General features: G+C 41.5%; 1 protein-coding gene across 3 annotated transcripts in view; it reads right to left on the bottom strand.

Annotated features, from left to right (window-relative positions):
- cacna2d2a (calcium channel, voltage-dependent, alpha 2/delta subunit 2a) overlaps nt 1–16,254 on the bottom strand; it is a 153,219-nt gene that overhangs the window by 64,096 nt on the left and 72,869 nt on the right. For all 3 annotated transcript variants that reach the window (XM_023287421.3, XM_023287422.3, XM_023287423.3), the window contains exon 4: nt 12,580–12,639. In XM_023287421.3, coding sequence (XP_023143189.2) covers nt 12,580–12,639 — 60 coding nt within the window. The remainder of the gene's footprint in view (nt 1–12,579; nt 12,640–16,254) is intronic.

The raw sequence follows: 16,254 nt of genomic DNA, 5'->3' as shown, positions 1-16,254 counted from the left end.
ACACACACACACACACACACACACACACACACACACACACACACACACACACACACACACACACACACACACACACACACACACACACACACACACACACACACACACACACACACACACACACACACACACACACACACCCCACACACACACACACACACACACAGTGCACCTCTATCCTGGCCCCGATAGTCTAGCAATCATTCCTAGCACCAGTTTCCCTAATGGAAGCTGACATTATATCAAACACAATAAAGGATTTCATTTACTGCTCTTCATTAACCCACGCACATCAGCCCATAAGGTACACATCAACACACACACACTTCAACACACACATGCAGCTCACTTAGTGTGGAAATTCAACCAGAATAAAGACGGAAACCTTCACAATGTGATTTGGCTCCAGAAAAGTAGCTTGTAAAGTTTGCAGCAAACATGTTATGGAGATACACATTGTGACTCCTTTTCTTATCTCCTCCGTTCTAATTTCTCTGCTTGTCCCTCCCTCTGTCTCTGTTTCTCCCCAGCATCCCTGTAGTTCATCTCTAGGTGTCAAACGCTACAAAACTACAGACACTTAAATGAGATAAACACTCACCATACAACACTGGCTGCACAGACTCTCCACTAAGAGTCCTCACACACTTCACCTCCAGCACACACACAAGCAAACAGATGCATTACAATTTACATATGTGAAGAAAGAAATGACTGACATCCAATTTGTTCCGGAGAAAGGAAACACACACCCACACACACACCCACACACACACACACACACACACACACACACACACACACACACACACAAGGGCGTCCGTACTAAAAGGAGAAACCTCGAAATGAGATCACAATACGCCATTAGAAGCTAATTTGTTCAGCTCATTCCCTTTGGTTTATATGACCTGCAGGATTGTACTGGTGTCAAAAGGTGAACTCATGAAAGATGATGTTCAAACAGACGCAAATTAATCATAGACATGTAAAAAATTTGTCAGACATCTAAAAGCCCTTTGACCACTTTGATCTTGAATTGCAGAGGTTGCCTGTGAATAAAATATTAAACATTGTTCTTTGATGACGCTGTTTCCATTCAGGCAGTTTTATCTTTTTCCACTGAGTATAGGCATTTTGCTTATTTGCACAACTGTGGGAAAAAAATGCATGTGGACATTTGTGTAAAAAAAAAAAAAAAAAAAAAAGCATACAATGTTGTAATGTGTTCTTGTCCAGATAACAGTGACGTAATTATAAACTTATCTCGATGGACATTTTCATCTATTTATTTTCTACTCTTATCATGGAAAATTACGGACATATGTGTCATATATTTTTGTCATTTATGTTTTCCTTTTGAAAATATGGCAGAATTTGTGTTCCTAAACAGTTAAAGTAAGAATTACCGCAAATGAAGCACTGCTTAATATTACATTTCTCTAAATAAATGACAACAACGCTGATTTAATTCTTTTTTCCCCCTCTGATCTACAGTGATCACATCAAGCCGTTACCTCACAGCTGAGGTGTATACTGAACTAATATTTCTGTACTAATACACCCACAATTTTAACATTCTGGGTTTAGGCGGGGTATATTACAAAATTGCTTTCTGAATATGAATGAAATTTAATTGACATAATACAAAAAAAACTATAATACAGTCTTTGAACATAAGTTGTTGCAATTGAGTTTTGGGAGACACTACTTTTCCCTTTAATTGTCTTTATCCTGAAGGTTTTCCTCCAAGCATCTGCATCCTGAAAGAGGCCATTTGGTGCCCTGCCACATCACTTTATAAATAAATGCAGACATGCTGTTTGAGGTGTCTGGTCCTGAAAAATATGGCTGTTGTCTTAAGCACTTGAAGGTTACCAAAATGCCTCTTTATAATGTCAAGTCAATAAAGAGTCAACCAGCACATTGGAAATTAAACTGTTGGCCTGGAAGAAAGGGAAAGTGAGAGACGGGGAGAGCTGCTGAGCTGAAGTGAAACTCAGATAAAGGAGTGCATGACGGAGGCCTGGGGCGTGGCTGCATCCCTCTCTCATTGGCATGCTCTGCGTCTCCAGGCTTTTAAGCGATTAGGGAGCTGCTGAGACCATGGCGTCCAAGCATAGCTCCATGCAGATGTTCATTTGTATGCCAATAAACAAATGTGCCCCCAGATTAAAGCTCCAATACACAGTGCAAATTCAGCAAAGTGAATGACATTCTCCATGCACATCTCATCAATGTCTTGCTCCTCTTCAGACACAACGGCCATGCCTCCTCCTAACTGCACACTCACTTCAAAGACCCTCATAAAAATGGGCAGCAAACCAAGAGACAGAAGGAGTGAGGGAAGCGAGAAAAGAGAGAACAATTGAGAAAGAGAGAAGACTTGATTATGGTGACATTAAAAAGGCAGAATCTTCAAAATAAGGTTACATATGCTATGGCTATATTTCCTGCCCTCAATTTCGCCAATAAATCTGCAATTTGCACTATTTAAATCTCTCTCTGTAAACATCCTGCAGGCCACAGAATCCTATTTTTCTCCTCTTTTCCTCCCTCTGTTTTTCTTTCTCTCTCTCCCATCTCTGCTGTGCTGTCTCTTTCTTTCAGAGCCTGACACTTCCCCTTGGTAAAAGCAGTTAAATCAGTCTGTGAATATTCCAATCCTGCGATAAGGAAAGAAGGCTTTGTCCTGCTGCACTCTGGGTAATGCTGCTCTCCATTGTTGGCTGACAGGGCTCCATTGAGGAGCAGGTTTTAATGCTGATAGCATCACCACCCTGCATGGACACAGCGCCAGATAAAAAGCCTATCCAACATGACACACGCATGCCAACACCTCCCAAACAAGGCCCCAATCTGATCATCACCGCAGAAGCAGGAAAGAGCTGCTGTAACACCAAATAAAGACAAATAAGATAAAACAGGCTGTGGCGATATTAACGGTATCATAGGATTCCAGAGGGATTTGATAAAGCAAATACAATTATCCACGTCACACACTTTACGGTGTCGGTAGCCGCGGTGACCAATCCTAGCGATCAGGTGCTTGTCTGGACCTCCCCGTCCAATCACACTGCAGCTTGGTGTGACACCGATGCTCCACTTATCTGAGTTAAATGTTTCCAGGTTCCATTTTTCTTGGAGGGCTGAATGCAGCTTTTCATTTTGCAGATGTTTTTCAGCCATTTTACCACCGTTAGTCCATAGAGTCCTGGAAAGTCGCCACCCCCTCTTTGCAGGCTGACTGAGAGCACCCAATCAACAATCAGCACCGGCCAAAGGAAACCTGTTATTTTCGACCCCGTAATCATTTCCATCAGATGCCTTGCTGTCCCTCACAATGATTTTAACATTCAAATGACAAAAGGGAACCCTGCTTTAACATATCTGCAGACAGGCCCCAAGGACAGCAGGGACAAAACACACCAACAAACCCGAAAACCCAAGCAGGCATCTTTCCTCAGCTAGAAGAAAACCAACCTCTCACCAGCCACAAAATGACAACCTAGCTGCTCAGATACACACTTTCCTGACGCATCTCGGTGGAGTCAACCCCAAGAAAAAAATGCAATTTTCTTACAGCTCTGTCTTTTAAATAGAGAGAAAACACAACAAAATTCGACTATAGATGTTGATTATTTTTGATTTATTCTATGAAATGCTTGACAACAGTGACAATGCCCATCATCACAATTGTGGATTATCTCTTCATAATGGTTCTCTTGTCCAACTTGTAGGACAAAACCTAATTGCAAAGATTTCTACAATTATAGAAAAGATAAAAAATATTTTAGAAACTGAAACAACTAAATATTTGACATTTTACCATCATCAATGACTTAAACAAATAATCGTATTTGCTTATTATATTAATTAGAAATTCAGGATTTATGGCTCAGACCATGAACTACAATGTCTTCATACTGTATTATTATTGTTGATGTCATGCCATTTTCTATCTATTTCACTCTAAATTCAATAAAAGCAATAAATGGCCAAAAAACTTCTTGTAAAATATTTTTTTCTGTCAATAAACAGATTAATTTAGCACCTAATAATTTAAGCTCTCAGACAATATATCAGCATGTAAACTAAAAGCCCTCAATACAGAAAACTACATCTCAAGTTCTTAACACTCCTTTTTTATTTCTTTTTCATCCCCTGCTCTGACCACAAAGGCCACAAAGCCACAGGTTTACTCTTTAAAATAACATTTCATGGGTGCTGGCCATGTGTTCAAATGGGAAAATCAGGGTCTGCAGCGTGGCTTGCTGGATTTCTCTGACTATTGATTCCCATCTCCTGTGAGGCAGGGGGATCGATCAGTGGGATTTAGACATGGGGGCCACTTTCTCAAGCCTCCCTCCCGGCTAACACTCTGCATCACAGCTGGCCAAACTCCTCCTGACAGAAGGCTTACTGACATATTTCAACTTTTCTTTCTCTGTCTTTTTTTAACCTTAGCATTTCTCATTACCTGTTCCCATACTGTAAAGCTTCTTCAATTCATCTTAGACTTCGCAATGTCCCCCTGCTCAAGTGCAGAACAGCATGAGTTTTCGTCAAGAGGTGACTCTTGAGGCAGCAGTGAAACATTATGGGTAAAATGTGGAGGAAAAAAAGCCACAGCAGGGGAGGTAGAGAAAAAAGAGATCAGGGAAGAGGAAAAAAAATGCAAAAAAGGACATTTCTACCTCAGAGAGCACCACTTAAACAAATTACAGCCGTCTGCAATCAAGAAGCTGAAATTACCAAACCGTTGGGTCACCACAGCAACCAAATGTCTGATCAAAGATGTGAGCGGCGCTGCGGTTGATAGAAAATGAAGGGAGGGACCGGGAGAGGAGACAATAAAGCGATGGAAGACCTCATGAAGTGACAGAAGCTCCAGTTAAAACGGAAGTTTAAGCTTTTCTTTTTGTTGGTGTGTTAGTCCAGTTTCTACTGAGGCACCAACACCACCGGATACATTTGAGAGCTAAAAGGCTCCCTTTCAAATGCAGCTAAATTGAAAACTGTGTTGGAATTTTACTCCATATAGCCCCTCCTGATTTTTTCCCCTTCCAGTGACGAGCAGATGGAAGTCCGTTCCATGGCTCAGGATTTGGTGATAACACTGTTTATGAGTTCCATTACGTGCTCGGCAGGCTGCGAGCGCTCTGTCTCAGCACAGCCATGAGGAAGTGAAAAAAAATACATTGCTCACAATGAAAATAGATGCAGGTTTTTGTGATTATACAATGTGGCTATGCTTATCAGTGTTTGAAATAAGCACTGCGCATTTAAAAACAGCCCGGATGGCTGTATTCCAACCTCCTCCTCCACCTCAGGCCTCTGCCACCGAGATCCTTTTGAGTTTTGGTTGTGCCGGCACAAGATGGTTAGCAAAATCATTTTTTTTTTAGAAGGATGTCTGCATCTGACTGTTGAAATGAGGAATGAATATGCAGCTCAGGGTACACAGTGCTGGCAAAATCAGAACAACATGATAGTCAGTGTAGAGCAGAAAAGCAGCACCCATCACTTCCAGATAAAACACCACTAGCTTGCTAATTATTACATTATCCAATAGCAAAATCCATCAGAATTGGAGGATGAATATTGTTTACTATTTAGAAGAATTACAAAGGTTCAGATGAACATAATCTCTGATCGGTTTATTTTGTATAATGGCAGGAGGGAGCATAAAAAATGTCAAAATGTGCCAGGGAGAGATTTGCTACCAAATATTACAAAGCATGTGCCTGGAGAATGCCATTTCTCCCTGTTTTATCAGAGACAATGAGAGATGAAAACAGGTGTTTGGCAACATTTTCAGACAACCAAAGAAAAGGAAATAATGGTACAATCTAGCCGTAGCAACAGTAAAAGTATAAAGTTACCATGTGGACAGCAGAGCAGAGAGCTAAAACAAAGCCAGAGTGAGGCATCCTTTCATTTCTGTCTATTTTACCAGAATCTGAATTTGAATCTGTCCAAGGCAGCCATCATAAGACTAATGTATTCTGTGGCTAATGGAGCTGGTAGCTTCGAGGGCTGGGCTGAGAGTTGCCACAATGATTCTCACTCATTTCCTCTGAAGGGCCAATTATCTCAAATAGAGGCATTATGAAAGGAGCCGAACTTGGTCAAGTGAACAAACCCTAGCAACTCTCGCTCCCAGCACTTCAGGTCACGTCACACCTCTGAAGGGACCTATTGTGACTTTAGGGCAGCTAATATGCCTGAAATAATGGCTAAATATAGCTTCTATTGATCCCTGCTAAAATATAAGAGAACATGAGAAGCATCAAACTTAAAGAACTGCTAAAGGATGATAGACGCCACCAAAGACTACAAGAACTAGGTGGGGTGAACACTGTAGGCTGCAGTAGCTATTGAGTGAATATTATTTGTGGGTTTTAAAAAGGTACTGATGAAGATACAAAGATGAAGCACAACATTAAAACCACCTGCTGAATATCGTCTCTGTCGTTGGCAAGTGGCTCTTGTGGATCCTGTGGGTTGTGAGGTGGGGAATAAATGAAACAGGCTTGTTCCAGTTTGAGCAAATTAGCATCTGGGAAGTTTGGTTGCCAGTCAACACTAGAGCTTTTTGTCGTGTTCCTCAAGGCACTCCTGAGCTTTGTTTTCTTAGTGTGGATAGCTCAGCGACCAACACCCCTGACTTCGGCACGGGAGATCAGTGGTTCAACGGAATGATGCATTGCCCTGTTGGAAGATGATGCCGGCAGTCAGGAAGTGCTGTTGCCATGGGTGGGTTGTACTTGGTCTACAATGGTGTTTAGGTGGGCGGTATGTGTTAAAGTAACATCCACATGAATGCCAGTCCAGAAGGGTTCCCATTGCCTTGTGACGAGATGATCAATATTATTCACCGTCAGTGGTTTGAATGTTTGTGGCAGATCGGTATACATGTGAAGAGAGCGGGAAAGAGGTCACATGAATACCACTGTGTTATGTATGAGAGTGGGTGGCTGAGTGGAGATGAAGAGACAGAGGCAGAGAGAGGAGAAGAGAAAGAAAAGGAGAGATTGTGTTGTCCTATGATGAAAGGCTTGATTGATTAGACAGTGATGATTGCAGTAAATGGCCTGGAAGATGGTTCCATCTCTGTTTCCCCGTTTTCTCCGTCTCTTATACCTTCTTCCCTCTCTCACTTGCTTCCTCACTTACACCTCTCTCTCCCCCCTCTTTGTCACCCTCCTCTCCCTGGTTTCATCATGGCAACCCATCAACGGAGTGGCTCTCTCTCTCCTAATGGCACAGCTATTAGCACTAATGCATTTCAAACGTACAGCAGCTGCCACATCACGATCTGAATGAAAGGACATGTCTTCCTCCAATCTCCACAATCTCTGCCCTTTCTTTCTTCCAATCTAGTGTCTCGGTTCCAATGTGATGCCCTTCATGTCAGCCCTTCTCCAGACATGCAGCAGTGGTCATCAGCAGCAGCCTCTACGAGTGGCTGACAATAATGCCGTTAATAATATATTGCTGATTATATCATTAGTCTGAAAGTGATTTTAACCGGAGACAATTTTTCATTTTGTAAATTTAGCAGGGTAGCTGAGTTTTGGAATCATTTTACAAAGTTGCCAACTTGCTGAGTCCCACAAAAAGTAGTTGTTGCCATTTTTAAGTCTCTCTAGTTTGTCCAACCTTATCTTCATCATTGAATGGGGTCAATAGCAGCTCTGTGAAATGCATCTTTAAGCCGACAGTAACTGATTTTATAGCTCGCTGAAACAAGCTGGGAACACAATATGAGCATTGTTCAAGCTGATATGGCAAACCTCCAGCACACACACAGGAAAATCATCATTCCTTTGGAGCTGCTTCTCTGACCACCTGATGAGTTCAGCATTCAACTGTTTTTGGTTTCCATTAGGTCTTCCTATGTTCCACTATACCGCAATGTTCACCAGCTCATTACTGACCTTGTCTGTTTCCGATTTGCTGCTGCTGTACAGGTGGACAAGGTGGATACAGTGAGTTTTAGGGCTTTTTTCAATTAAATCGGCTACTTGCTCTGAAAACCGACACTGAAGATGTGGACATAAGAAGGTTAGGCTGGTATAGAAATCCAAAACAATGGAATGAAAGGCACAGGGTGAGGTGGGCCTGCAGAGTGGGGTGCTACTTTGTGGATTCATTGCAACAAGCTTACTTAAACATGCAAGTAGTAGTAGTTATGTTATCCATCATGTAAAAACATTGATTGTAGATAGGGATGGGCTATGTAGCTGGAAAGTCGAACTTTTAAAAAAAATAGGTCTATATCAATTTGTATTAATTTTTAGATCACCTGTTTTATTAAATGCCATGAAAAAGTGTGTATTTTGAATATAACCACTTTAGACAATTTATCAAGGTTGGCTGTAATTTTAAAGCGGAGACAACATCAAAGCATAAAAAACAGGATAAGGGCACAGAACTGAACTTTGAGTTTTTCTTTTTGTTTTTCATGGTGGTTTGCCTCTGATGCATTCAAGTGAAACAATAAAGCAGTATCTTTCTAACAGTTGTGTTATTGTATTGAGTGTCTATCGTGGCACAGTAGTCTATTGTTTTATCTCCCAGACCTAATTATAGGTGCTTTAAAGTTTCCAAAGGATTCTTATTCAATCCAGACTTTGTAAACTCACACATTGAAGAAGTCACAGTTACGCGATTCAGAAAAAATAAACATTTACATAACTGTAATACAACTGTTAAATAATGCATGTCTGTCCACAGGGGGAGTAGTAGTGCTGATGAATACATAAATGTTGGAATTTTGATCCTGCTGTCTTTGTGAAAACATTTGTTAACCACAGCCTCACTATTAAAATGCATCCAATTTTAAGCATTAGTCATTTCCTCTGAATCCACGCATGACAAACCAGACATGACCTGAGATAAACTAGGCCAAGCTCATCTTTTAACATACATTTAATGGTGGCTCACTGACACACAGCGATTCCATTAGATACATATGCTGTGTTATTGAGTCATTACATTGAGATCAGTCACAGCAGTAATGCAACATATCTCCTGATACATCTTTAGTGGTCAGAATTCATTTTAAGCTACTGCATCTATAAAGACATTACAGATGTCACCAAGCCCTTTTATCATGTACAGAGTTGATATGAATCAGGAACTTCAAGGTTTTGCTCCACAAGTAAGAAAACCTTGCACATGCTGGTAATTCAACCTTTCTCATCATGTATCTTATGGCTCACTTCATGAGTCTAGATAAGGACGGTTGTGTTTTGAAAAATGACCTTATATTGCTGTTTATTCACCAGCACCAACATTTCCCATAAACCCTAACTGGTCATAACGACTTGACAGAAGAGATTAAAACGAGCTCATGTATGTCTGTAATAAAAAATGGAAGAGACAAATAGACACAGTGGAAGCTCTGCGACTTCACAGATTTCTTCTACAAAGCCGAACAAAAGGAAGGCATTCGGTTAGTTGTTTGGATATGGGTGAAACCAAGTTACCAAGAAAACATGGCTGGTGGACCATCGTTTCCAAAAGTCTCAGTTTGAGCTTGTTCAGACTAAAATGCAGCAGTGTGGATGCTGGGAGTAACGTAGCAGCAGTCATGTTTTAAATGGAAATCACATTTGTGTTAATATAGTTATACGTCAATTTTAAAAAATGGTTCCTAAAATCTTGGTTTTTAGGGGTATATTTGTTTAAAATGGTCTCATAGATGGTCACTAGAAGACGAACATTTTTGGCACCTAAGTAATTTCCATGAAAGTGATTGGCTCTTTAGTTGGCCAAAGCTTATTCTGTGCCAGTGTATTAAAATGAATACAAGAAACTCATCAGTTTATCAGCTAATAAATTAGCTGAAGAATTCAACATTAGTCAACTAGGAATTTCTTTGGAGCCATAAATTTTATTTTCCATTCAGTAAATTTTGCTTCTTTTATGTGATGGAATACATTTTCACCTCATTGTGTTTTAAATGTCTAAATGTGTTTGTGCATTAAAACTTTAGTGTTAAGCCAAGATGCTCTGTGAATCCTGCCACTGTAAATTCAGCTTAAAGTTGCATTTACTGGTACTGTGTTTGGTGGTGTGCTGGGAGAGAAAACATTAAAAGCAACAAAGCATTTCTGCAACTACTTTGAACTGGCAAACACCAAGGTAAACATATCACTCAGAGAAATGCCTTTCTCTACAGAAAAACATTTAAATGGCATCCCAAACACCGCATGAGGCTGTGGTCAAAGCAGTGGGACCCAGCATTGTTTCATGACTTGATTTTGAAATACAAAAATTAGGACTGAGTCAGAGGCTGATGGTCTTCGCTTCGGCTGCCAGTTTTCATTTTTACCAAACAAAGAAGAGTTGTGATATTTGGCTCCAAAGTTGCTGCTTCTCTTTTGTCCCTAAGAGAATTGCAAAAAAGCGGTGAAATGACTGTGCTGCCTTGGGATGACTCTGTTGCCAGCACAATAGTCGAGTGTCACAGAGGGACGGGCACCTGACCTTGAGAAATCAGCGGCAATCCAACACTTTAATGTCTATTTCACACACCATTTCATTCCAATGGTTTTAAAACCCTGAACGACTATCTCAACAGTTGTTACGATCAACATCTTGACATCCATAATGTCCAGCAGTCAGGATGGTCAGACGCTGGCTCTGCAGTCACTCCAGGAAAATGCCTGAATGTGTGCGTGAGAGAGAGAAAGAGTGTGGTCTTCCCATCGCTACGGTAACAGCTGCGATGGCAGCCGCTATGAGGAACAGGCGTGTCATTGAGTTTCTATGATGTCACTGGTTTGGTGAGGCGAGCAGATGGGCTGGGCCAGGTACAGAACCTGCCGTTAGTAAACACATACAAATAAGTACCGGCTCACCGATAAACGCAAACAACCACATTATGCTTTTCGAGCATGCGCGCAAACACACGCGCACGCACAAATTCTATCAAAACGCACCGTCTCTCATGCGTAAACACCTTTTCTCTTCATTTGACAGACTGCTCCACCCGCTAGTTTAAGATGCGACGCATTCCTCCTAATATGCCCAAAGAGCATGCAGCCCTAATCTAATTACAGTGTCAGTCAGCAGAGTGTTCACCCAAAGAGAAATTAGGAAAGCACAAAATCTACAAACAAGAAAAAAATATCTTCCTGCAAGCATGTGGCATATCTACCCACCACCACCACCACCTCCTCTTTGTGATATTTTTTAATGGTTTCACACTTACCCCTGCTGAGATTTATTACCTGGCCTAATTATAAAGGCAAATGAAATCAGCTCGAGACATTATTAACAGAGAACCACTATTAGGATTCATTTGCAGTATTTGCAACAATATGGTATATTCTGTTTTCATGCCTGACACACACAGATAACAAAAAAAAGGTATATGAATGTGATCGAAGGGCACGAGGGTGGGGATGAGGCTTGTGCCTGGACAGAAAAAGAGGTGGAAACACAGGAGGAAAGAGCAGAGACAGAGGGACAGCGGGGTTTTGTTGGAGGAGGGGTGGATTAAAGAGAGTGCTGGCTTTTCCTCTTGAGGAGGTATTGATGCCATATTGGATGCAGCTACTTATGAACAGGTGTGCTGTGTGTGGTCACTGTGACCCAGGCTCCACTTCCTGCATGGCTACACATCCGACTGAGGTGTATCGGAGCCGAGCGGGGAGAAGCAGGCGTCAACCCCCCTCGGGTCTAAGATGAAGGGACAACCGCACTGCAGCTCCTTCCTCAGACCAGCAAGGTGGGAGGAGAGGGGCTGAAGCCCAGCCACCCCAAGACCACTGCCTCAGAGTGTAAGCAACCATGAATAAAAATGGACTTTGCAGGGAAGTACGGCTCATAATTATTCGTTTTAAATCAGTTAAAGCCTTTTCTCAAATATCCCCTAGGAGGCGTGGGGTTAAGAATCCATTTGTGGGAAGTGTACCATGACAGCGAGCTTGTCTCCCTGGAGACAGAGGATATGACAGTAGGGAATGCGCACGTGTTTGGTGAGGCTATATGCTTATACATCTGTACGCACGTGTGTGTGTGTGTGTGTGTGTGTGTGTGCGCATTAATATGCATGCATTTTTGTGGGGTATTTGAATGTTGGCAAATTTGAGAGTCAGTAGAGCACACAGGCTCACAAACACACAAACGGGAGTAATATCGTTTCTCCTCTTTTAGATTTCAAGAGTGGATCTCAAGTGTTTTAAAGGTCACCTGCAAGAGAACACAATGCAGCGTTCAAGTTGCTATGACCTGTGAAACAAAACAGACTGAAAGCTCCAAGATAATACTGAAGACCACAAAAATAACATCCTCAGGGGTAAGTAATTTGTCGTGTGCACGGATACAAGTAGGACTGTTTTTGTGTGTATGGCTTTTGCGTTATTTACTACATTGTCTCTGTGATGCTGATCACATTGTCATTAAAGGGTTACAAGTAAAAATTGTTAAATAGCGGGGAAACTGGACAACATACGGGAATGGGCAGATGACAGGAAGATAAACCAGTTTGCCTAGAAAAGAAAAGGGGAAAAAAGACAGAAGTAGTCTTGGGAAGGAGGGAGAGGAGCGGGTGTCCTACTTTACCGTCACACCGTCTTGCCATATATGGTCCTTCTGAAGCAGCTCTGCCTCCCTGGCCAGTTTCTGCAAGGAAACACAAAAACAGCGCAAGTGTAAGTATCAGAAGTCAATAGGACATTGATTTGTGTGTGTTTGTGTGAGACAGACGAACAGACAGAAAGATGGGGATTTGACCTCGTTCCCTACAAAAGCCAGTGTAGCTGAAAAATGAACTGTGTAATTCAGGTGATCAGGCAGCAGCAAAGTCAAAAACAGCTGTCCTCTTTAAAGAGTTTGTCTAAATGACACTATAGCACCACAAGAACTACCTTAATTGAAAACAGTTTGTTTTGAAACTTGCAATGGAGGCATCTTTATTACCATTTGTGCTAAAAAAAAAAAAAAAAAATAATCTCTTAATTCAGAATCAGCAGATGGGATATTTTGTTATTAAATATCATTAAATACAAATTTAAAACAAGGGAATTTGAAGACCACGTTTGTGCAAATTTGCTAATCCTGTAAGTGTATTAAGAAAAATTATGCTAGTAACTACAGCACATGTTATTTACTTGTCAGTGCTACTGAGGAGGATCTTCACCACGACAAACTTACACTGATTGATTTAGACATTTGCAGGTTAGCTGTGTGTCAGCTGTGTGCACTTTTCCCTGGCAGTGACCTCAACACTGATATGTGTGTTTTTATCTGACTGCACGTGTCAGTTTTGAAGCTCTAGCACCTTGGTACAACACACTTATTCCTTATTAGTCTTTTTCACTGTCTATATCCACGAACGTTTACAATCCGCACAGACAAGAGGCGTATTTCTTGCTTCCTTCCTTTAGGATGTGATCTCACTCCATGCAACTCTCTGCCCCTCGCTGCAACTCAAGCACATCAGCTCACCTGTGACCTTGCACGATCACTGTAAAACTGCTCTACATTATACAATTGCAAGTTCTTATATTGGAGGGATTCAACCATACAGGTGTTTGAACTGGCAAGCAATTCTAAAGAAGAATTATTTTATGGAGTGAACAACATGCTGCAAGTTGACTGGATTGTTGTTTGTTAAATATGAAACCCTGGCAATCTGAAACTGTTTTTGAGACTGGTTTTGATTGGTACACTGCACTTCTAAGGTGGAAATGCATGACATGGCTGACTCCTTACGTCGCTCATGATGTGTCTTCTCACGTATAAAAAGGCACATATGAACTAGAGATGTTGGATCCTAGGATCAGGAGGGTTCCAATTAAGGCGATATGTAATTGATCCACATCAGCACAAACCTAGTGTGAGTCTTTCTTTGCCACTGCTGTTACAGAGGTGTTCATTATTTGAATCATTTTCTCAGTAAATGCAGCATCATCAATTAAAAAGTAATTAATTTCAGATACAAATTGCACACAATGGACATCTGTCCTGTGCTAATATTGCTGTTTTGAAGCACAGACACATGAACAGATGTTGCAGAGACACCTTTAACATGTGTCACTGGGATGTAGGAACACTATCGTTGTTGATCACAGCTTGACTTGACATGTGCTCTGATTGGTGGTCTTTAAGTGTCCTATTAGACTTTGTCATGGTGCTCCTTTACCAGTTAAACTCTTGCAGTGCTTGCCAACATGGAACTGCACACATCCTCTGGTCACTACAGGACTAAACAGCGAGAAGCTCCACTTGGTAGTGCAACCACACACTACAGCTAATCTACAATACCTGAAGCGTACCAATAAAAGATGGTATCAAGAGAAATATTAAAAGACTCGCACTTGATTGGGAGCAAAATCCCAATATGGGCCATCCTTAATATGGACAAGTTAACAAGGTAAACAAGTTGTCTTACTGACATTTTGTGTTATTATGTTGTATATGTAATAATAACTGTCATCTCGAACTAGTTAAAAGCACAGCTACTCAGGGATGTTGAACTTTAGGAGTCTAATATTATTCAACATGATGTGGCTCATCCCTGAAGAAGCTTACTGTATGCAGGCTTCGCATATAGGAAGTCATCCAAGTGACAAATATGGTGAAGCCTTGGAATCTCTCTCCTTCCCTACAGCAGTTCTCACCCTGCCTCCCTCACTCCCTCCCTCACTCCCTCCCTCCCTCTTGTGCCTCAGTATCTAGGTTTTCCCAGGCCTCTAGGGGGCGATCTTATTTTTGTCACAGAATAGTGTGATCATTCACCAAGTCCTGAGGCTCTAAAATTACGAACCCTATTTAGAACCCTGCTACAGTGAGCGCTCATTCATTTGTGGAATCTGTCCCCCTACCATGAGAGGCTCTTTATCAAACAAAAACACTCAAGAAGTAAATTCTCATTATACTGGAAGCTGTTCTATTTCTATCAAGGGACCCGCCCACCTCATCTCAGCAGACACTCCTACTTGCAGCCACATGGAAACACATCAGCTCCACCTCATCTCAGTGCACACAGCAGGCACAGAATATCAAGCTCCTAGTGACGCCACATTGGGATGTCATTACAGCATAATGGCTCAAAGTATGTATATAATGTAATATCACTAACCTCATCTGTGGATATCAAATGAAATGAATATCGGAAAATCGGGATCACTTCGTCTTTTGTGAGTGTATGCAGTTGCATCATGATTTTAATCACCTGAACAAGCCTTAAATAAGGACAAGATTTCACTCATTTCCTAATGAGACAATAGGCGACTGAAACAACGAAATAAGGATCTAATTAGCTCGTTGGAATTATTACCAAAGAGTCCATTAGAAAAGACAGTAATTGTGCGGCTTTGTGTTAGAGAGGGTCAGCTTAGCTAAAGGGCACCACCACAGTGGTAATCTCTCAGCAAAACTATCAACACTTCATTTTTCAATCTGGGATAAACAGAGCGGTTAAACAATAATCTCCCTGTGTTGTCAGGTCTGGAAATTAAAGCCATATGATTTCACTCTCTGTCACAACAGCTGTATATGAATGTGTTTTGTTACTGTAGTCAAAGTTCTTTTTGAGGATAAATAAGTTGCATTTGCTCAATAGTATCCATCCTTTCTTTCTCCACCCTATTCCATGATCTGTTATCTTGCTAACCTTTGATCCCTTTGGCTCAGTCCCTTCTTCAGGATTTCATCTGTCAGTAAGGATCTCTACTTTGTCCCTTCAGAGAATCCATTTCTCTCCCCTTGAGTGGCCGACACATCTTTTTTTTTTTTTCAGTTCTGTGTTTCTCCAGCTCCCTCTCTCCTGGTATTCTTCCTTCCTCTCCAGTCGATAGGCCACACCATTTCTCTGGGACCCTATCTCTTCCCGAGCAGCTTAATGCAGTCCCCATGCTCCAAAACAGCCATGTGTCTTCATGTGTCTTTCCTTCCTCTGTGTTGGCCCAGATGGATGGGCAAAACAAACAGCCAATGAATCAGAGTGAGAGATGTGGGAAGGAGGGGGGCAGGGATATATCATCTATGCTGGTGGCTGGAGCCCAAGCAGCTTAGAGCACTGGATGAGCATAGTGAGATCAGCACAGTACAGCACAGATAAGCTCAGTACAGGCCCACACAACACAGAAAATAACACCACAGCATACAGGCACAAATACACCAGGAGAGTCAACAACATGAGCGTGAAGCTCTAATGTTTTTGCCATTGTAACCTTGACACAAAATGCATCACATGTCGGGCCATTTGTCATCCAGCCTTCAAGCAAGGTCAGG

This window comes from Amphiprion ocellaris, chromosome 5 (assembly GCF_022539595.1).
Source record: "Amphiprion ocellaris isolate individual 3 ecotype Okinawa chromosome 5, ASM2253959v1, whole genome shotgun sequence".
NCBI classification, from domain to species: Eukaryota; Metazoa; Chordata; class Actinopteri; family Pomacentridae; genus Amphiprion; species Amphiprion ocellaris.
The sequence above is the reverse complement of the archived record's forward strand: the minus strand, read 5'-3'. Positions and strand labels throughout refer to the sequence as shown.